The sequence below is a fragment of the Charadrius vociferus genome, unplaced genomic scaffold (assembly GCF_000708025.1).
Source record: "Charadrius vociferus isolate BGI_N301 unplaced genomic scaffold, ASM70802v2 scaffold1, whole genome shotgun sequence".
In the NCBI taxonomy this organism is placed as follows: domain Eukaryota; kingdom Metazoa; phylum Chordata; class Aves; order Charadriiformes; family Charadriidae; genus Charadrius; species Charadrius vociferus.
In genome coordinates, this window is record NW_009647680.1 from 8,176,932 (window position 1) to 8,200,428 (window position 23,497).

Below are 23,497 nucleotides of genomic sequence, written 5' to 3' on the forward strand. Positions count from 1 at the left end.
ATCTCCTGCTCCTTCCTTTTGGGGTGTACATGCATACTTACTTCCTTAAAATTGTAGTTACACCTTCCTTTTGATCTGTGTTAAATCATTTGATCTTTTTGACGTCTCACAAGTATTTTAGAGGACTCTTTCCATTAGCTGTGTCTCATGGATCTTCCATTTTGACAATGGCCTTCTTAAAAAAGAAAATAAAATTGTGTTGTACTGAAATTAACAGTACATTATCCCCAGTACAATAATGACAGCAGCATGACAACTTGCAAATTAATGGTAAAAAAGATTATCACCCTTTCACACACATTTCTTGAGATATTTTGCAACAGTATTTCTTTGTACAATATAAAGTCAGGAATGTGTTAAATGACAGCATAATTTACTGTTGTTTACCAGGTGCAGGATATTTTATTAAGGTTCACAAGCCTTCTATATCTTGTCAAGTATGTGAGGAACACTTGATAAACCATTTTGGAATGTGTCACAGATGCAAACAGCCCATAAGAGAGCCAAGAATGCTGCTTCTGGGCATGCTTCTTAAACCCAGATGTTGAGGGTTCTCCTATACAATTTTCTTTTCAAGTTTTCTTTTGTAGGCCTGTTTCTCATCTTATACAAGAAATGTGCTCCCATGCTTTGTTTTCGTCAATTATTTTACATAAGTTCTTTGTAGCAGTAGTACTTCACTGTCTTATGCCAATGCTCAGAGATTTCAACCAGAGCTGGACTTAATGAATACAATGAGTTATAAATGCTGTGTAGAATTTACTATGGGCTGTAAAAAGTTTATTTGCTAAGGAGCTCATGATACAGAGGCGAAAAAATGTCATGAGGGTCTTGTAGTCACTTACTCCAATGGAATTAAATTTACTATGATGGGCCAGAAAGCAGTGTCCTTCCTCCAACTCAAAATAAAATATTTTTCCTTATTTTTTTTTCCATCACACAGTATGAGCAAACCATAATAACTTTTTGTCATCCCCTTGACTCCCTTCATTAAGAAATAGAATGAGTACTGTCACATTAATTTTCATTCTTAAGTTTTTAACCTGTTTTGCAAGTCTTCTAATTCAGTTGTGGTAGAATAACACACTAGCAGTCAGCAAATGGTTAACATTTGTCAAACCCAATACTATAATGTCAGTAGGATGTGGGTAAAATGTTCTTCCAAGATTTTTCTCTGCAAGTATAATCCCCAAATGAAATTCCAAGATTGCAGCTGGGTATTCTCTTGCTTTTAGACAAGAGAGAGGATGGAGACTGCAGGATCCAGGCACTGCAGTTAAGTTGATGATCTAGAGCACTCCTGGCTAATGGTCAGCTCTGCTGTTGCAAGAATAGAGTATTAAGGTTAAATTTAAATTGCCAGGCTTGGGACTGCTTCCCCATGATGATGTCATCCTCATCCTTATTTCATGATGTCATGATGTCATCCTCATCTCACGCTGGGTTGTGGACCAGCCTTTACTGGTCTATGTCTCCATGAGATGGGAGCCCTGGCTCTCAGATTGGAAGGAAGTTCAGTTGCACAGACTTTCTAGATGTCCATCTCTAACATGTTGTTCTTTGGTTTGCTTGTTGTTTTTTTGTTTGTTTTTTTTTTTTTTTTTCTGCGATGTCCCGAACTATCACATTAGAAATTCTGAAAGTTGATCCAAATTTGTATTGTACAAAACACCAAAAGACACATCTCTTAGCACACAGAGAAATGAGTGAGGATAATGAAGGGTGGTAGCGGTCTAACCACCTGTGATGTCACACCAAAATCCAAGCTCTTGCTTCCAAAAATAACAGCAACAGCTCTACGAGAAGAAAAAGCAAGTCCTATTGAACATGTTCTAATTTTTCCTATCCCCAATCCAGCCATAGACAATTACTTCTCACTAAAAATTGTGAAACAGTGGCTGTAGTTGGATGATTCATCAGTGACATTTCCAAGATACGCATCTTCCTGAACAATACCAGAAATAAATTTTCCAGTATTATATTCATACATTTCTTGCTCTGAGTAAAATGCCAAAAGATTAACCAGATACCAGTTAATTGGTGTTTTGTGGATCTTTGTATGAGCCGAACAGGCAGTGTTTTACAAGAGTCAGAAACTGTTTGCTGTGCTGTAATAATGTCTCTAACTACTTCAACAATTAAAATCATTGTAGGGATTGTGGGAAGAGTATTTATTACCGTTGTTAATTGGAATGCATGAATCAAAAGAGGAAAGCTGTTGTACTGTAGGCTGAACCTGACTTTTCTGAGTACAGTGCAATTTATCTTGCAAGGGAAAATATTGTATAAATTCGGACACTTCTCTCCAGTATTTACTATTTATGTCATGCTAACATTGTACTATGATTATTTTTAAGAATTGCTAGTCTCTGCTTTACTCTGTGGCTCAGCTGCATTTATAAATTCAACAGAGGATAAATTCAAGGAACTCTGATGTATTCTAGGGTCTCTTGTGTCTCCTCTGCCAATTAAACTTAGTCTGATCATGAACAATAATTCTGCAGCTCAAAAGGAAGTCTACAGAAGAACCTTAATGTGGCAATTCTATCTGTGCTGTGCAAACCCTTGTTATCGTTTGAAGAACACACAACAATTTAATGTCGTTTAGACAATCATTCTATCACCCGATGTCCCTTCCCCACCTGGGAAGGAGAATAGGGAAAAAAACCAAGGAAACCCAAGGGTTGAAATATAAACAGATTTAATAGACTAATACTAAATAATTAACATTAATAGTACTACTAAATAATTAACATTAATAGTACTAAAGAACCAATATTGATCCCGATATCAACATAAAGTATACAAGGATGATACTCAGCCCACTCTATCTGTAGGAAGCAGTGCACTCCCAGCGGGGGAGAGCAAATGTCAGACACCACAAGTGCTACGGCTTCAGGGGGAAGGGAAGGGCTCAGGGGTCCGGCACTGGGGCAAGAAGTTCTCAGGATTGCAGCCATCATAGAATAAAAAAAAAAACAAACAACTCCTCAGAAAACTTTCTAATTTATAATGAATGTGATGTTCATGGTATGAAATAATCCCATTGGCCAGCTTGGGTGAAGTGCCCGGGTCTCGCTCCTCCACATCCCCTCATCTGGCAAGCTCGAAAACACTGAGACCTTGAAACCCACATACCATAGCTGGCTATAAAGTAAATATTTTCACAAATTCATACACTATAGTCTTCTAAAAATGCAGTTTTCCCTAGCATTAGAAGAGACCTTACTGAAAAGTAAAATTGCTGAAAGTGAAATTAATCCTGTGTCACTCAAACCAGGACAACCATTTATATCTTTCTTTGTACTTTGCAGAATACGTCATTTCCTTCCTTACAATCCTCACTTCACACAGATTGCTGCTGGCCTTATTGTGGAGACCAATGTGAATCTGTATGTCTGATTTCATATACCCGAGGACATATGCTTGTGCAAATGTTTTTAAAAATATTGATTTCTGGTGGTGTTGTCAAGTTATGTTGACACCTCCCGACTACGTAACTGAGAAGTCAGAGACTCCTACAATCTAAGTATTAGTTAATTTCAGAATGTTTGAAGTAATTATCATTAATCATAATTTATTCCAAATAGAAATAGATTAAGCTGAGGATTTTTCATGTTATCAAATATTCCCTGAAAAGTTAAATTTATGTGACTACAGCATGAAATTCTTGATACACAGCATCCTTCTGAACTATAGACTCTATTCACCTCCAAATCTGTATATTTGTAAATCAGTGTTATAAATGTAGGAATTCAAGACTTGTTAGGATGGAGAAGAAACAAACCAAACCACCTTGCAGTCTTTTTTCTTTCCAACAGCGTGAGGACAATCCATGAGATCACTTTTACATCTCAGGTTGCTGTCAAGGATGTCTTCAGAGAAGGTTCCCAGACTGAAGGGTGCTACTCACACTTACACAGTGTCCCACCACAAGCCATGCCATTCCTGTCTCATTTTACACTGCCATCACAGTTCAGCATATTGAGTGTGACACCTAAAGCACACAGATTTGTGGTACTCGGTAAAAGCCTTCTGGTCTGGCTTGTCTGCAGTGTATGTGCCCTATAGACATGGTTCACTTATGTGGGGTGCTCAGACTACCACCACCCTTCAGTATCCTCACTCAGCTTTCTGCAAAAGCATGATGCAACTAAATTGTGAGGTTAGGAAAGGGCAAGAAAGGGAACAAGAAAATTCAAGGACCTTCATACTAGGAAGTAAGACTATGATGTTCTCCAGTGGGCAATCTGGTCACTGTGTTTGGGATCAAATTAGAGCCAGTATGAGATGTGGTCATGTCCTGGTTGCTGTTTCCCCACAAATTGACCTTTTGTATCTTGGTGCTTTCTGGTATGTGTCCAGCATCTGTGAGTAGACTCACTATCTCCTGGAGAATCTCTGAATATGATAGTACCAGTACAGTCCACCAGGAAGTTCTTGAGCTACTGGGAGACAAGAGCAAGACAAATATTGATATAGAAGCCATTGCTGGGAGGTCCGTGACAGAGCACTGAGGGACAGGCTGTTTCCTTTACCTGAGTTGTGAAGACTTAAACACTACCAGGGTGCACAGGTTGTGTGATGGCTTCTTTCTCAAGGAACTGGTGGGAATCCTCAAGACAGGAATGTTCTTTTGTGTCTCGAGTAGTTATTCCAATTTTTGGCCTTGCTTAGAGGAAAATGAAATGGTTAGACAAAGATTAGATATTGCTTTGTTTGAAATTCTCATTTTTGATAGCGTATATGGAGATAGAATAGAATTTTGTAACTGTTTGTTGGAAAGGTAAAGAATTCATTTTAGTCATGCATTTTTCTGTATTATATCTTCCATTGTAGTTTCTTCTACTTTATAATTTCAGTGCTGTTTTTTTATAAGTGCATAAAACGCAAGTGTTATTGTCATGTTCCCTTGAGTAACTTAATGACTACATTTTTGAGGTAACTGACTACTGTAATTATGTAATGCATATTCTGTGTACAGGAAGCTTTATGCATATAACTTTAAAATACACTGTAGGCGTTGAGTTACACTTCCTTTATCACTTTTTTCCTTAGTAAGATGTGACTTTTCCACTATTTTGAATACTTTTGGTGAAGAACATGATAGGAAAAGTAAACATACCACTGTATTCTTAGTTTAGGTTTGTTAGTTTGTTTTGTCCCTTGGGATTTTTAAAATATGGAACCAATATAAAATATTTTGTAAACGTGTCTCAATGTTTCGGTTTTTGTTTTGTGTTTGGTTTTTTTGTTTTTTTTTTTTACTTTGCATTGAGCTGATGAAGAAAGTAAGCTCTCTTTTGAAGGAAAACAAAGCTCCTAGTCCTTGTGATTACTAGGACCTGAATTGAAATACAAATTTAATAAGAATGAATCATTGACAGAAAAAAAAAGCTACAGAAAAAAAAAAAAGCTTAAATCCACCTTTTCATTTCAATAAGTTAATGAAGAAATATACCAATTTAAGTTAGCTGTTTCTTTTCTGAACAATTCAACAAAAACTTGAAGTCAGATGTAAAGGTAAACAGTAAATTAAATTGGTCTAACTTTTACTTCAAGTCATTTTACTCTGTTGAGAAATGGACTCCAGAAGTAAATGTCAACTTTCCCACAAAAATTATAACTATTTTAATTCTAAAGAAGTTCCAGACTTTTTCCAGCAGCCAAATGATCTCAGCTGCTTCTTGCCCTGTTGTCAAAGTCTTCATTTTTTGTTTCCTATTTCTCTGATTCAAGAAACAATGTATCGACAATATTAATGTGCCAATCCTGTATTCACAGGTCAGATTAATGCACCTGGGGTTGAGAAGATGAGGACAAATTGTTCTGTAAATACAGACCTATTTTTTTATAAGTAAAATGGCAACCTGGTCTAGTGGGAGGTGTCCCTGGCCATGGCAGGGGAGTTGGAACCAGTTGATCTTTAAGGTCCCTTCCAACTCAAACCATTCTGTGATTCTATGATTCTGTAGATAAGCACTAATACAGGATGCAGATTAATGGGCCCCACCCTCTATTCTGGACTGCTGTGCCCATTACAGCATGACTACAGACTTAGGTAAGTAGATGGATGATAGACTTTCACTCCATAAAGCAGAACAAGTTTAGATCTGCTGTCTAGAGGAAAAATCTTCTCTGGGACATGCAGGTGGGACAGAGGCCGGGACAGCGAAAGCAATAGGAGAAGGTGGGACTTTTAACAGGGTTCTGCTGGATGGACTGTTCTGTTTCACTAGCCTGTCATCACTGCTCATCATACAACTGGTCATTGTCATCTTTTGATCTCGTATATGTGACCAATACAAGATCTAACATATAAGAAGTGGACAGCTATATGGAGCAACAACCCTTGGGTAAATACCGCCTTGTTGTCTAGAGTCCTCCACTAAAATAGGGCTGGAGGCTGTACAATATTCTTCATGTTAAAATGCTTGCAACTACCTGGTGTAGTTATAATTGACAAACCGTCAAAGCAGTATGAAAGATAATGGTTGTGATATAACTCCTGTCATATGCCGCTGCCTGTGTTGCGTTGAACGATGCATCACTTTCCACGAGGTTACAGTTGTAACCAGAGAGCCACAAAGCTCTCTGTCATTCTAGGTGGGAATACAGACAATTGGACAAAAGATGGGGAGGTTAATACAGCTGGCTATCCCACGTCCTTAGGGAAAAGCATAGGCAAATGAATTATTAAATCCTTCTCTGATTTGCACATTCAGGAAGAACATCAACAATCATTTTCCGCTATCATTTCCAAATGTCTTTTTGTTCCTAGATATAAGGTGAACAGGCTGGAGCTGGGGCTGGTCAGATCCCATTAGGTCTGCTCAACCTCTTGCACAGCTCCACAAGCTTAACAGGCACAGGTGACAAAAGCAGCAAGATGTTGCCACCAGTTCTTATCCTTTCAATAAATATTGTAGCTATTGAAGTTATTGTTGGAGTTATTGGAAATGGATTTATTACAGCTGTTAATATCATTAACTGGATCAAAAGCAAAAAAATTTCTTCCGCCGATATGATCCTCATCTTTCTGAGCACATCAAGATTTATCTTGCAGATGACCATATTGATGCACATCCATAGTCTCTACTTTGCGGATGAGTTTAAGTTGGCTTCTGTGTACAAAGCTTTTGGTGCTGTATGGATGTTTGTAAACCATGCCAGTTTGTGGTTCAGTACCTGGCTCTACGTACTCTACTGTGTAAAAATAATTAATGTCACCCAATGGCTGTTGCTGCAAATCAAGCTCAGAATAGCTGGGATGGTCCCATGGCTGCTTCTAGGATCGCTGGTGATCTCTTCTGTGACTTCTCTTCCTTTACTATGGATTACACCCAGCACTTACCTCTGCAGCTCGACGGGGAAGTGTAGAGAAAATAGCACAGCACATATCACTGACTGGGACAGTTCGCATCTCTACCTGCTTCTTCTTTACTTTGTAGGTTGCTTTTTTCCTCTAGTACTATCTGTGGTAACCTCAGCCCTATTAATCACTTCTCTATGGAAACACACAAAGAAGATGCAATGCTATGTAGATACTTTCAGGGATCCATTGATAGATGTTCACCTAACTGCCATTAAATCCATTATTTCTTTCCTGATCCTGTATCTTTCCAGTTTTGCAGCTCAAATTCTGTTGATACTGTCAACTTCTCAAAGTAAAGATGTTGTAAAAGTTGCAGTATCCTTAGTTGTAGCTGGGGCGTATCCTTCCATACACTCTATCATCCTGATCATAGTCAATTCAAAACTGAAATTGGCATTCAGGATGTTTTGCCAGCACCTTAAGTGCTGTTTGGAAAATATGACTCTATGCCTTGTATTATAGCTTGAGAGAAATACTCTCCTGTAACAGATCTGGAATCAAGACTTTTATACACATATCGTTTCACTGTCTTTTTTCTTAGTTGGTAGCTTTCATCTTTCAGAGATTTCTGTGATTAGACTTCCTTAACATTTCAGAACATCTGAAATAACATGTATTTTTGCCTTTTTTTTTCTACACCACTGTTGCTCCCTGGAACTTATTTAATAAAACGTGAGAATAAGAATGCACTGAAATGAAAAAAGAAAAAAAAAAAGTACTTAAATAATACATCAAGTACAGGATGCTTTGTGATTTCAGATTATCAGTTTAAGACTGACAGTTTTATGATAATGTTTCAATTGAAGAAATGGGGCTAAACCAGAGACAAAATTTAAAGAGCTCACAAATATCAGTTCTCTGCTTAAGGATCTTTCACCCGAGAAGCTTAAAATTGGATGAAGCAGATGCTGTACAAGCCATAGCTCGTGGGACATGTGAACAGAATATGCTTCTGAACATGAAAAACTAGCTGAAAGATAATCTGAGGGAAAATTAAGATATGGAAACATACAGCCAATTAATGTAATCAAATTATATTCTGAATCAGGTTTATTTGTGTTAGGATTCTAGTATGTATACAGCAATGTAGTGGTTAAATATCTCTTTAAAAAGGATCCTTTCGATCAAAACATATTTTATACTCATTCGGTTTGGATTACTAAGGTGGTGATTACAATGTAAACAGATGTAGGTATATAGATCTATCTGTCTGCCGTAGAAAATCTCTTTGTTGAGTTGACCGTTCTGATCACAAATTTGCCTTTTTATATGATTTACTGTTGCTTTGAGTAGTTATGAGTTGATTCTAAGGTTGTTCTTTTTAAATATTTTATGTTACTATGAAGTTTCACACACCGTTGATTAAATATGTTCCTCAACAAATCCTGCCATGTTTCATCAAATAATGTGTTAGATGATTTTACTCTGAAATTCTCAGCTTAGCTTGAGTATTTTTACACTTTATATCCTCTCTGCAGGCATTTAGATAATGCTAGATTACTGTGGTGAGAGTTTCAGTCCCATCTATAAAACTAATGAAGAGGGTGATTCACTTCGCCTTGAAGTGTATCAGCTCCAGTGTTTGAAACATTGGAGTAATACCTTTATAGAATGCTTTGAAATCACTATTTAACCATATTAGATAAGGAGTGGATATAAAGTTTGAAACCGATATCTTAAACTTTTTTTACACTGAAATGTATGTTAATAGATGAGTGTGCAATATGAAGTGATATTATTAGTGCGTGTAAACAGTGGGGTCAAACTGCAGAGCAGGAGAGGAGGATGATTAAACTCATAAAGGCAGCCTTTGGAGGCACAGTACAAAGTACTGTTAAAACCAAGACCACCATAAGGTCCAGTGCTGTCTGTGCTGTGTCAAGAGAGACCCCAAAGTCCCTCGAGACCCCTGCCTGTGTAGTTCTGCAGGGAAGCAGATGGGAACAGCCGTGCTCACGCCGCAGCACCACCCTGCTCTACAGCTGTGCGCCCTGACAACATGGACCAAGATTAGAAGAGTCACACAGCGATGGCTCTTTTGGTCCCTTATCCAGCTGGCAACATCACAAAAAGAAAGCCTCGTGAAATAAATGAGGAACTCTCTGGTGTTGGTTTCTTTCTTTTTCTTTTTCTTTTTTTTTCTTTTTCTTTTTTTTTTCTTTTTCTTTTTTTTTTCTTTTTCTTTTTTTTCTTTTTTTTTCTTTTTCTTTTTTTTTTCTTTTTCTTTTTTTTCTTTTTTTTTCTTTTTCTTTCTTTTATTTTTCTTTTTCTTTCTTTTTCTCTTTCTTTTTCTCTTTCTTTGTCTCTTTTTCTTTTTCTTTTTCTTTTTCTTTTTCTTTTTCTTTTTCTTTTTCTTTTTCTTTTTCTTTTTCTTTTTCTTTTTCTTTTTCTTTTTCTTTTTCTTTTTCTTTTTCTTTTTCTTTTTCTTTTTCTTTTTCTTTTTCTTTTTCTTTTTCTTTTTCCTTTTCTTTTTTTCCTTTTCCTTTATTTTTGGGGGTGGGGGGGTGGGGGGCGGTTATGGTATTTGGCTTTTTTCACTTGATCAGGAAACTCTGGTAAAATTCATTTCTCCAATAAGCACATTTCTCTTCAGGTATTTCCAAACCCATTTCTGGTGGCAGTCTGAAAGAAAGAGATCAGCACCAAGTATGAAAATAATGACCCTTGCTCAGCTTTTACACTGCCTCCTCACCTTCAGGAGGGGGAGATCTGAAGCAGGAGCAATGATTAATAAAATATCCTTCAGTGCTACCAGGGGAGAGGAGGACAAAGCTCAAACACTTGAAGTCTTTATATTGTATTGATGAAAGTTTTGTTACACACAGCATAGAGTGAGATACATGGGTACATAAATTAGAATTTTAAATGACTGAATTGGTAAATAAATTATTAGTTTTGTCCTTTCCCTTTCCATCCTTCCCCCAAGCTTCAATTTATTTTCATGTCTTCTTCCACAGTAGATATAGTTTCCCATTTATTTTCTGATCTTGCCCTGCTCTTTGGATTTCAACCTTTCCCTTCCTAAAATCATTATCTGTATTCTCTGCAGACCTAGTCTGCTTTTTCTGGTATGTATTAAAAAAGCTTTCTGATTATTATTTTACAACAAAATATCACACACCACATTATAGCAGGCTTATTTCTATATCTATTTTATCCCAGAAAACAGATAAATAAATCTGATTAATGTTTTGGGAAATACTATTAATATAAAAAGAACTTTGTTGAGATTTCATTGTTTAAGAAGTGTTTATATGGTGATTGAAAAGAAGACTCAGTTCACCAGTACATTTCCCCTGGAACTTTGCAGGTTACAGGAAATGTAGACAACATGAATGGGAAAATGCTGTCTGCAGCTCATATAAGGCCAGTAGCTATGGCAGCACCAAGATCATTGTACAGATGATGAAAAAGGTGATTAGTGCAGTTGTTCATAGTGACTACATGAAAACCAAGCCTGAATGGTCCTACAGCTTTTTTTTTTTAGTGCCATGGTGCTTGCTTTTCTAGGTGAGAATTCATCACAATACTTTTTCCAGGAAAAGGAGTATTTTGTTGTGCAGAAATTAAGGGATTTCTGATTGCAAACTCAGTAGCGTCTTCACAAAGCTGGCAAATATCTCCCTACCATTCTTCCAGCACGTGAATCAGAGAGGAGAGCTACCACAGACATTCCGTGTTTCAGCTGCTGCTCTGCTTTGTCATGTCTTTCCTTTTGCCTGGATTAATCACAGGTTGTGCCTGACCAAATCAGCAGCTGGGTGGTGGTTATGAACTCTGATATCTCTAGCATTAATATCTCTCTTCTGCTAACCATGGAGTCTTCCTTTTTCTTTCTGATATTTTGATGTCCTTTGTGGTGCTCTCTGCAGATACACAAGGCAGCACTGCCAGCTCTAGGGAACCCAGAACAGATGTTCTTATAAACGCCACTAAAGCTCTAATTTTTTTGTTGCCAGTTTTCTAACAGTGATCATGAAGCCTTTGACCTTCTTTGCATCTGACAGCACCATGGTGCTAATTTAGTCTGATTAATTTTGGTTAGTCTCAAAAGTAAAATAAGTGTCAATGAAGATGCCGCACTGTACCTATCTTTTCTTGAAATATGACCTCCCATCTTCTTGAAAGGTCTGGAGAAATGTTCTACCTTGTGGAAGAGTTTATAATAGGATTATAACCTGGGATTACTTTTATCTCTATTTATTTATTGTCTTCCTTATCATCATAATACTAACCTTCATTCCGCAAGGACAGTTTCTTCAGTGTTACAAAATACTTCTCAAAGCTAATCCCTCTTCCCCTCAATGTTTCTTATCCTGTTTGTTTCTTGTTTGAGGACATCTATATGGGAGGTCATTGGAGCTTAGTTAGGTGTATAAATAATGCTGTTCATGAGTTTGTCAGACAAACCCTTCATAGAAACATGGGTCTTAAGGCTTACTAAAAAAATAAAAAAATAGAAAAAAAGGGAAAAAATGGTTTCTGAATGAATGTGCAACTGTTTCTGACTATCCTTGAATATTAAAAAAAAAAAATAAATAACTGTACCTTAATATCACTTTTAGCTGAATGCTTCATTATTTTCAAACTGCCATTTCTCCTATGTATTTGCACTGACTCAAAAGAACTTTACATTGGCCGAAGTAATCATAATGAATATAAAATACTGGGCAAGATATGATGGAAAAGAACATGGGCACTTTTAAAAACAGACTTCCTGACACTCATAAGCATTTCAGAGGTCAGAGGGTTTTTTTCTCATTCCTGAAACTTTGCTCTTTTTGACCCTGAGAGGCCATATCCCTTCTTTACTGTTCAGCCTACCTGTGGGGTACCTGAGGGCAGCGACATCATATTATCCCAAAAAAACTGAGCAGTAGTATGGATTTGTGTGGGCTTTAGAGAAAGGAAAGAAGCAAGAAGTTGCATAGATCCATGTTGTCTACTTTGGCTGGTCTCTTTTCACAGTGCAGGTGAACAACACAGGGTAATGGTGCCCCCTTCCAAAAGCAGATATTGCTGAATTGGGATCTGTGCACTGAATGCTCCATTGCGGATCAATTTTTTTCCTATCATAGGAAAAGCAGCGGCAAACTGTTAAACAGGAATAATGACTTGATATCATCGTTCCCTCGCTTGCCTGTTGGGGAGGAGAGGTGAAATTAAACCCTCTCTGGCCTTTAGGCACTGAGATGTGATATTGTGATGAGATTAAAATGGATGAGCAAATTCATAAATTGAAAAATGGATTAGTAGATGAATAGACTAGTTCTTTTTATCCTCTTCCACCCCCTCCATCCCCTCCCCCAGAGTAATATTTGCGTTTCATTTTTTTCCTAGCTTTATATCTTATTTTTTCCCTCTCTTTTGGACTCTGTCTTTTTTCCTTTCTAGAAAAAGAAAAATCTTTAATTCTTCATTTATCACCCATCTTTCTTACCTCTTCCTCTAAAAACCTTGGCTGTTTTTTCTGCTACTGTTGTTGTTACTGTAAATGCACACTATTGAAATAAAGCTGGGTTTATTCCCATATTTACTTTATTCTAATAAGCACACAATACAAGACAACTTGTCGGTTTTGGCAGATTTATACTTTTTCTTTTATGCCAACATTGCAAACAAAATTCCTCTGTTTCTTTGTGAAGGTGTTTAAAAAAAAGTAATAAAAAGCCCACATGCTGAGACCTTGAGGTATTTGAAGTTTCCCTTTCAAATCCTACTTCAGTCAGTTGTGCTTTGTTGTTCTTTTCCCATCACTTGCTTTCTCTTACCTTACACGCCGATCCATTTTTCTTTTACAGACTGCTGTCTTTCTATTTTCTTTGTCATTTTTTCCCTGTCTACCTTAAGATTGTTCTTAAATTCTCTTTCCTTTCTCCTTCCTCTCTTTGATTTTAATGCTCACCTGTTAGTCCCTCATTCTTGTTTGTTTCTGTGTTTACACTCTTTGTTTCCCTTCTAAAGAAGAGATGACCATCCAAATATTTTCATTACCTAGAATTAAAATAAGAAATTAAATGAGAAAATAAAATGTAGCTGCATGTATGTAAGTAGCAATGTGGAAGATTATTCAAATACTGTGTATATAAGATGTATGTTTAAGACTAAAATGATTTTAAATACTTGCATCCTAAGTTTATATTTATAGACTATATTTATATATTTATATATATTTATAGACTTGCTCACTTTTTAAAGAAGACAACAGTAGTCTATCTACCATAATTAACTTTCACCATCAGAATAGAAGGAAATCAGCCTTTTCCTGAGTAACTTTTGAATCCCCCCCGAGCAAGATGTATAACAGGAATTCTGAACAGGTACTTGTTGACCTCATTTGATAAATCGTAAGAGATACATTATGAACTTTTATATACATGTTCAACTGATAGAGATTCAATTGCCTAAGATACTATATAAGTGTAATTTGAATGTCAATGGACAAAGAAATCATGTTCCTCCTGCTTGAGATAACCAGGGCTTTCTCTAGCAAGCAGTGCTTTTACAGAATCACAGAATCATAGAACAGTAGGGATTGGAAGGAACCTTTGGAGATCATCTAGTCCAACCCCCCTGCCAGAGCAGGGTCACCTACAGCAAGTTGAACAGGAATGCGTCCAGGCAGGTTTTGAATATGTCCAGAGAAGGAGACTCCACAACCTCCCTGGGCAACCTGTGCCAGTGCTCTGGCACCTTCAAAGTAAGGAAGTTCCTCCTCATGTTGAGATGGATTTTCCTGTGTTCCATTTTGTGCCCGTTGTCCTGTTGCTGGGCACCACTGAAAAGGGTCTGGCCCCATCCTCTTGACATCCACCAGTTAGGTATCGATAAGCACTGATGAGATCCCCTCTCAGTCTTCTCTTCTCCAGGCTAAACAGATCCAGGTCTCTCAGTCTTTCCTCATAAGAGAAGTGCTCCATTCCCTTGATCATCTTCATAGCCCTCCACTAGACTCTCCAGTAGTTCCCTGTCCTTCTTGAACTGGGGAGCTCAGAACTGGACACAGTTCTCCAGATGTGGCCTCACCAGGGTAGGGTAGAGGGGGAGGATGTCCTCCCTTGACCTGCTGGCCACACTCTTTTTAATGCACCCCAGGAGACCATCAGTCTTCTTGGCTACCAGGGCACATTGCTGGCTCACGGTCATCCTGTTGTCCACCAGAAATCCCAGGTCCCTCTCTGCAGAGCTGCTTTCCAGCAGGTAAACCCCTAACCTGTACTGGTGTATGGGGTTATTCCTCCCCAGATGCAGGACCCTACATTTGCTTTTGTTGAACTTCATTAGGTTTCTCTCTGCCCAGTTCTCCAGCCTATCTAGGTCTTACTGAATGGCAGCACAGACTTCTGGTGTGTCAACCACTCCTCCCACTTTTGTGTCACCAGCAAACTTGCTGAGGGTACACTTTGTCCCCTCATCCAGGTCCTTGATAAATTTGTTGAACAAGCCTGGACCCAGTATTGACCCCTGGGGAACACCACTAGTTATGGGCCTCCATCTCTGCACTGCTGATCATAACCCTCTGAGCTCTGTCATTCAGCCTCTTCTCAATCCCCCTCAGTGTCCAGTCATCTAATCCACACTTCCTAAGCTTGCCTATGAGGGTGTTAAGGAAGATGGTGTCAAAAGCCTTACTGAAGTTGAGGTAGACAATTTCCACTTTGTTGTCCTCATCTACCCAGCCAGTCATGCCATCAGGGAAGTCTATCAGATTGGTCAAGCATGACTTCCCTTTGGGGAATCCATGTTGACCACGCCTGATGTGGTCTACATGTCTCTATTGGACATGTAGAGCAACCACCTGTCCCTGCTGAAAAATTATGTACCTATCTCTCAGCTAAATTCTGGAAGAACAGAGAAAAGACAAAGTCTAAAATTTATTTTGGTCATTCTTAAGTCATGTTTGGACCATAGCTGCAGCCAGTCTCCTTTTTCATTCTTTTTTTACAACTGCATGAACTTGTGAATTTTTCTTGTGCCATGGCTCTGCTCAAGCAAGAGGAACAGAAAGAAGTTCTCCCAAAAGTATCCCTTGCAAGAGAGTATGCTGACATATCTCTTGTCTCAAATTCCCTGAAGCTGTGCAGAACTAAGATCTTAGGTCCCCTGTCTCCTGGCACTTACTACAGCCAGTCTGCAATTATTTCAAAAATCAGCTCCAAAGCACATTCTCTCAAAAGAGACTTCAGCTTTTTGAAAGTGAAATGTGAAAGTGAATGAAAACTCAGAAATCTATTAAAACTTCTTCTTTCCAGTTTCTTGGTCTACTGCATCTCATTGGCATGGAGGTGACTTCATTTGCTTTCCCGAGTCAATGGGAAAAGGTTAAAATTTCAGGCTGGCCCTGTGGCAGCTTTCAGAAATACCTTGCTTTTCTTGCTGACCATAGAAAAAAGCCTGCATGCATTACCAGGCTAAGGGACAAGATACTTAGCAGCCTTTGGTTCACCTTCTGTTTGAACAGCTTCTCCTGTGTGAACATCTCTAGTTCAAACTGCTGTTCTGAGCAAGACTGAGAGCCCTTTGATGATTCCCAGATTATCTCTGGGAGCACTGATGGTCTCTTCTGTCATTTCTTCTCATTATACTTTAGCTTATTTTAGCTTTTACTATCTTTTAAATTATTTTTTTACTTCAGTAATGAATCATCTCTCAGAATTCAGGGTGGCAGACGCTGAGGTTTCTCAGGTCTCCATATCATTTTGCTGAACACCATTGGGATGTTCTTCTCTTTCATCATTGCATGTTGATGTCATGTACTCAATTAATTATCTCTGTCCTCAAACTTACCAGAAGGAGGAGAGAGAAAGCCTTCAACTCCAGCAATTCCAGGATGTGTGCATGTAAATGGCATCCAAGTTCTGGCCTTTTCCCTTTCCTTGCATGTTTATAGTTTTTTTTATTTAAGATCACACTGCTGTTACTCAGCTGCAGCAGCTAACTATCCAAGATTGCCTGCATTGTCTTTAGAGATCACTGCTTCTTGTTTGAATACTCAGCCTGTAATAAATTTAAAATTAATCATTAATTCAGACTGTTGCACGTCTTCCTTTAAGTCACCCTAGAGCAGGAAATTCTTGTCCAATTCCTTCCTCACTTTGAGGGGTGAATTCTAAGAAGAATGTCACACAAATTACGGCAAACACAAATAATAGGAAAGCCTCTGGTACTGACTTTGTTCTAATACACCCATACTTTGAGGAAAAAGTTAGTGAAACAACGTACAAATAATTTAACATCAGTGAATGTGTAGCATATTTTCTTCACCTATTTCCAAGGCATTAACTAAATATAATTCCATATTTTAATTTCGTGATTAAGTCCACTGTATCCTTTAAGCTTCTGGATGAGCAGGCTAAAAGCTCTTGAGATTTCAATAGTAAAATTGTTAAATCTCGTATCAAAATATTAGGAGTCAAATAGCTCACTCAAGGCACTTTTTCCCACCAGAGGGTTTGTTTGTTTGTTTGTTTTTTTTTAATTATAGCTTATTATTTAAAAGTTGACAGCCAAAGCAGCATGGTTATCTATAAACCAACTTTCATGATTTCTTTAGAAAATCACTTTTTGCATTGAACTGATGTTGTTGTGATCATATACATTGCTGTCATGTGGCTTGATAACTGATTGCTTGCTGTGAACACCCCATGAACTACTTTTAGTACTTGAGCTTCTTACAATGCGTATTCACATTCAGTTTCAAACATCGTACATTCATAGAGCTGGTTGAGCAGTCTTCATCCAAATACATTATTCAACAAACATTGCTATGGAATAACTTCTTTTCGGACTGAATTTAAAATGAATTAAACCAGCTCTGATCCTCACATGGTTTAGTAGGTTCTGTGAAAAAGCAGTGTAAATAGGGCAAGAGGGACTCATACCTTAGGTTCATCTCAGTTTGGATCTTTTATCTGTGGGGCTTCTGATAACTCATTAGCCATCTCTGTGCTTCATTGTTCTGCAGTAATAAAAAGTTTTTTATCCTCCACTCTGAGGTTGTCTGAAAGCAGTGCACAGAATTTGCTGTGTAGATGCAGAATATGTTATTGTTTATTTTTATTTTGTTCACCTACATTTCGTAGTAGCAGATTTACTGTTAAATAAGTGTGTGCTTCAGCCCATGCCTGGAATGAAGGGATGTTGCTACATAAACAATTGATTTTCTTGCCTTTCCACAAACTCCCCAAAGAGTCTTGAGAGAGAAACTTCTTTTGAGTACTTTCTACAGATGTCAGGCAGCTTAAAAAAAACCCAGAAATAAATAAACCCTATACTCTTCAGCTATATGTCTCAGCCTGGGTGTGCTGTATATTTTCACATGCCAACTTTTTGATGGAAACATGCACAAGAAAACTCAAATTTTAAAATAAAAATGTGAAAAGCTTGTGAGGCTTTCCTTCAACCAGGTCTTTTCCATCTGTCAAATTTTGCATGTCCAAAAACTGAGACAAGAACATGGTGAACAGATGGGATGATGGTACCTAAGAGTGGTGGTGGTAAATTCCTGTTCCCCACGGTTCTTTGATGTGCTCTGAAAATACCTGACTTTGAGTGGAATTAATTTGGAGTGGAAGGAGCAGCGAAAGGAAATGTTCAAAAGGGAGGCCGGTTGACTAAACATCAGGAACTTCTCACTAGAACATTTCCGTAGAAGACTGAAAGACTGAAGTAACTCAGACTATGAATCTTATCAAAAAGAAAGTCAAGAGCATCCCCTGAATACAGAAAAGTTCTCTGGCAGGAAAAGGCTCTTTAAAGTAGTAGAGAGAAACTCAATAATATACAGTACCTGGGAGGTGAAGAAAGACAAAATTAGACTAGGAAAAAGGTCCTTATTTTATCTGCAAGTGTAACTAACCCCCTGGAGCAAAGTACATTAAGTTGTGATAGATGAACTACCATCTGAGGTTTTTTAAGCTATGCTGTAACTCAACATGAGGTTGTATTTTTTGATACAGGTGTTCTTTAGTGAACTTGTGCCCCAAGTGATATGCAGAGGAACAGACTAATTTGTCATCATAGCCACATACACTGATGGAAACTCCGCTCACCATTCCAGTCCTCAGTCTCTGAGTAATAAGTTCTTGTTCAGCAGAGTCAAACTCAACATACACAGTAGATTCCTACACGGCCACAAGATTAGTAATGCACACAGTTAATTTCTTTCTTGGTGGGCAACATCCATTCCTCTTGTACTCTGGTGTACCTTTATATTTTTTGTTTTTAGTCAGTGGAGTTATGGGCAGTTTTGCAAGAAGATGGTTATATAGGGCGAGAAAGTGACTGTGATACAAATGGATTTGTGGGAGATTAGAGTTAAAAAGATAACAATCTTCTTTCCATCTGAATACCTTTTTTTTCGGTTTTGGGGGTCCAATTCTTTCTGGTGATTCTGAAAAAAACAACTGGATTATAATTTCAGTTAGTCCACAAAAGTAATTTCTTATTATTGAAAGAGAAGTTGAGAAGATGTAGACTTTAGGTCAGCTAAGACAGGGCAATATTTTCCATGAGCCTGCAAAGAGCTGTTGGTGTTTAGTACAGCCTTGAAGAAAAGCACTGTACTAGGAATACACAAAATCTGCTGAGGCTTAGTACTGTAGGTGAAATGTTAATCTCCCATATTGCTGATATTATGTAATTGTTCTTAATTATAACTCCTAAACTGGACGACAAAGTAAGTCTCTCATTTGTTATTATGTGTGAATATAAAAACCAAGATAGAATTTTGGGAAGCAGAAGGTCCTTAGAAAACCTGGAGCACTAACAGGGCAGGCTAAAAACTAAGTGGAAAAGTAGGGATTCTACGTGAGATGTTGACTACTGTGAAAACAAAATTCAAACAAGTCAGAGAGGACAGTACATAAGTAGCAACTCCCTCAGGAAGTCTTGAACTCCTGTTTGACTTTCAGACCAAAACAAAAAATGGTTAAAACCCACAATAATCTCCAAACAAAAAAAATCTATGTTCTAGAAGAATTTTCATTTTTATTTTTTTTTACCCCTCGTTAAGTGCAACTATCATATGTTCAAATGCAGGAGGGGAAAGAAAGATGTGATAAGGAAAATCTCTGACCAAACCCAGTTCTGTTAATAATTTAGATTTCCTGTTGCCTCGTACACCTGTTGAGCCTTTAGATAACAGCTTTGCTTTTCATGTTGTACGGATAAGCCAGGTCGCTGAGGCTCATAGAGGCTCCAGCCTCCAGCACAAACTTGCATCATTGCTGCGGGGCAGATTCACTCAGCAAGCCGGAGCTCGCAATCTCCTAGGTTCAAGTTTAATCCATTAAATTACAGCTGCTCTCCCTGTACAAGAGGTTCACAAGGCAAAACTCTACTGCTTAGTATCAGAAGCTACTTAAATTGGTTTACTATTTCATAACACTCTTTGCCACATTCTCCAAGGAGGAAATGTAAAGAGGTATCTATTGTTAAGAGCTTATTACAAAATCCATTCTTGATCTGTATTTTGCCTGCTTTTAGTTCAGTAAGCACGAAGCACGACAAATAAGTAACAGTCAGGTTATGACTTCAAAAATTCAGGCTTTCTCTATAGCATAACAGGCAAAGTCTCCTTATAGTTTGTTTCCTTCTGGATATAGCTAGAGTTTCGGCGATCAAGTCATCAAACGTAGTAACATCCTGAGCATTCACTCCTTTTCCCTTTTCACCACGAGGTTAATTCCTTCATTCCCCATCTTTAAGAGGCAAATGTAAATAACACCTGTGTGGAGAAAACCTGCGCCTCCAAGGATTAAACGTGTTTTCTGTATCATTTAGGTGATTTAAGGTTTGCAACTCTGCCCATGGTGGATGTTGGTGCTGGGGGTTTAGTGGTTGTGCTTATGGTTTAAAAATGAGGCAGATACTTCTCAGAGAGGAAAAATGACTGTGTGGTTAAGGTATTGCATTTTAGTTTGCCTTTGTCACAGATTTCTCATGTTTCAGTGGGTTGTGTACAATCCTTTTTTTATGGTTATCTATATGCAAATTCCCATCCAGTGGTATCTTGGCAGTAGAAAAACTTGGAATCATATCATAGAATCATAGAATCATAGAATGGTTTAGGTTGGAAAGGACCTCGAAGATCATTAGGTTCCAACCCCCTGCCATGGGCAGGGACACCTCCCACTAGAAATCTTTTTGCTGATTTTTTTTTTACTCTCTGTAAAAAGGGGCTATAGTATTTTTCTACTTATGAATGGAATCATCAGGGTAGGGTCAGATCCTGCAGAGACAAAAAACATCTACTTCCTGATTCCTTGGTCTCTGGTTAATATTTTCTAGATTTACCCAGACACTTCACACCAATGCGGTGTTGCTGCCTCTGCTTGATTTGTTTGGAAAATGAACCTGAAGCGGTGTGCTGTGCTTATGCTGTCGGCACCCACAGCTGTGCAGCAGCACTGGGCACAAGCCTTCAAAGGCAAAGGAACAGAAAAGCAGGTGCTGGTGTGTGAAGTACAAAAAAAGATCTGTTCTTTATGAATGAACAACCACTTATGGAATTATTATATACCTTCTTTTGCCTTGTTTGGATGCATACCAGATAGTTTTTTTTTTTTCTTTTCTTGCTATACTTGTCATGTGGCTTACTTCTATATTTGACAGTTACTGTTTCTTTTCCATTTTTTGTACAATGTGACCCATATGTCAGTGAGTAACACTATAATAAGGCCATTTATTCCTTACCAGATTCAACAAACAGAAAAATAGCTTGACAAAAGTCCTGACATTGGGGAAGGAAGTGGTATTTTTTCCGTAAACTTTAAAGAAACCAAGACATTACTTTACATTGTGTGACAGTTACCAAAAAAAAAGAAAATATTTTTCTTTATTAAATGACATTCCTTTTACACTGGTGAGCATATCACACAAGCTCAATTAGTGTCACATATTCTGTGCAAACAGCTCTATGCAAACTACTGGAGCTGTGACAAAACACAGTAGCCAACCGTCTGTCAATAATCTTTAGCCAAACTATATGCCATACATGGCAGGCATCACACTGAATCAAAAATTAAATGTATAGACAAATCCTTGAAACATGTCTGGTGGTCAAAAGTATTCAGCAAATATTGTAACAGATGATTAGTGTAGTAATTAATAGAATAGACTAACCAATGAAACAATATTGCCAGCACCCAGAGGTGACCCTCCTTGAAAAATTTTCACACCTGTAAGTGAAAAATCTTCGTAACTACAATATGTTTGGTTTGGAGATATGGAGGGCGAACAAATGTGCAGATGTAATTATAAAATGACTTATTAATTGACTAAAGAAAATAGCGTGGCATTCTGAAAATAAATGTATAAGTACTCAGAGGCAAGTGAGAAAGCTGAATGTGTTCTGAGATAGCTCACTCATCATGCAAAAGAAGGAAATTTGACTCTTCCCTGAATGGGTTAATTTTCAAGTCAGCCTGGCTCTAACTCAAGGCTTCAATACCTGCACGTTCTGAGTACATTGGACTTTGTTTCTCTGGATAGAGAAGAAGATACTCGAGGCACCTGAGTATCATTGCCAGCTATTTTCCTGTCCTTGCCACAGATGAATTTTGAGGAAGAACTTTAAGGGCTTGCAGATGGCCTGACTCATAGGTCAAGCTGGCGAAAACATCTTTAAAGGTCAGTTCAGGATAGGTGAGTGCTTCAGTTGCTCGCTGAACAGTACAGAAAATCTGGCATTACTACACACTTAGAAGCAGCCCCTCTACCTTAAACCCAGTCAGCCCCTTAAAAAAATACCTGCAGCGTAACTTCTGCCATGCAGCTTCTTACCAGATGAGATATTCCCTGTTGTCTTTCAGCCGACACAAAGGTGACATAAATCCTGTATCAGTTGGTAGCTGGACAAAGGCAGTCAAGTGTGTGGCTCAGATCTGGAGCAAACAGTGCCACCGTGTGTGCCATGGCAGTGCCCAGATCCAGTATTCATCGTCATGGATGCACAGTGTCAAGTTAACACAGACAACAGGAGCACAGAACTATATTTGCCTATATAATTCCACACATACTTCAAAGAAAACAGAAATGCAAGAAAAGTAACTACTGTTACCTTCTTTCTTTGCTGCGAGGCTGACACACATATTCTACTGCACAACATTTAATAGGCAGGGTGATCTATTTCTAACAGCAGAGGAGAGCTTTTCATACTGACTGATTGTACTGAAAGGGGAAAAGAAAGGTCACAGATGTCATTTTGTGGTGAAAAGATGCAGACGCTTATTGTAAGAGATGTGTAGCATGCATTAGTTTCCTTATCCTGTTGTTATATAGTTTGCTAATTCAATATGAAAGCTACTTACATGATAACGCTCTGAAATTGCGTTATCAAACTGAGCCACTATCATGGCAGTAAGAACAAAATAGAAAAGGCATTAATGTCTATTATAAGTCTGCCTTGACCCAATTAAAAACCATGCAGCTGAGCCCTGAGGGTAGTCCAAAATATCATACACCTCATTGTTCATCATGGGTCACGTCAAGGTCTCGGACTGAGATTTTTGCTGCAGAGCATTACTAAACAAGAATGAAAAAAGGACTTTGGAGGCTCAGTACCTGCTGCCCCAAATAAAATGGATATTTCTTCCTTTCACCCACTCCATGAAGTAGTGCTGGTGTAGGTAAATTGGAGAGCAGCTTGCGTTGACACCAGTCAGGAATACATACTTATGAAGCAGGATGTCATGTCCAGACTGCAAAGCTATTTGCTCAGGTGTCTCCTTCTGTGCATGGTTGTTTCTGTAAGCACTTGAAATAAAGTGAGGGCTGTGTTGCAACATTGCATGATGCCAAGTATATGTGTTGCCTGATATAAAGCTGTGTAGGGGTGTTTAAGGTTGTAAAACCTGCTGGCATTGTTTCAGGATGGATAAGTCTGGGTAGGATGTGATCTCATTCATGTTGTCTATTAAGGGTGGTCTTTGGGGAAAACTATTTCTAGAATCTTATCCAGGTGTTACCCCAGAAAGAAGTAGTCAGTTCACTCCAAAAGAGAGCCTGAAACTGAAATAATGCAATATGGACAATCAGGCAAGAGCAAACCAAGGAGTTAAATTACTTGACAATGGGGAAGTGCATAGTACACAGCACAGAGTTTGAGACTATTAGGAATGC

General features: G+C 38.2%; 1 protein-coding gene across 1 annotated transcript; it reads left to right on the forward strand.

Annotated features, from left to right (window-relative positions):
- The first annotated feature begins 6,889 nt into the window (after positions 1-6,889).
- On the forward strand, positions 6,890-7,837 carry LOC104283103 (taste receptor type 2 member 40-like). Its single transcript, XM_009881252.1, has one exon. It carries the CDS (start codon positions 6,890-6,892, stop codon positions 7,835-7,837), a length of 948 nt encoding a protein of 315 aa, XP_009879554.1.
- Positions 7,838-23,497: the final 15,660 nt, after the last annotated feature.

What these genes read in the sequence shown, in the direction of transcription:
- LOC104283103 (XM_009881252.1), top strand. Translation starts at nt 6,890, where the DNA reads ATGTTGCCACCAGTTCTTATCCTTTCAATAAATATTGTAGCTATTGAA.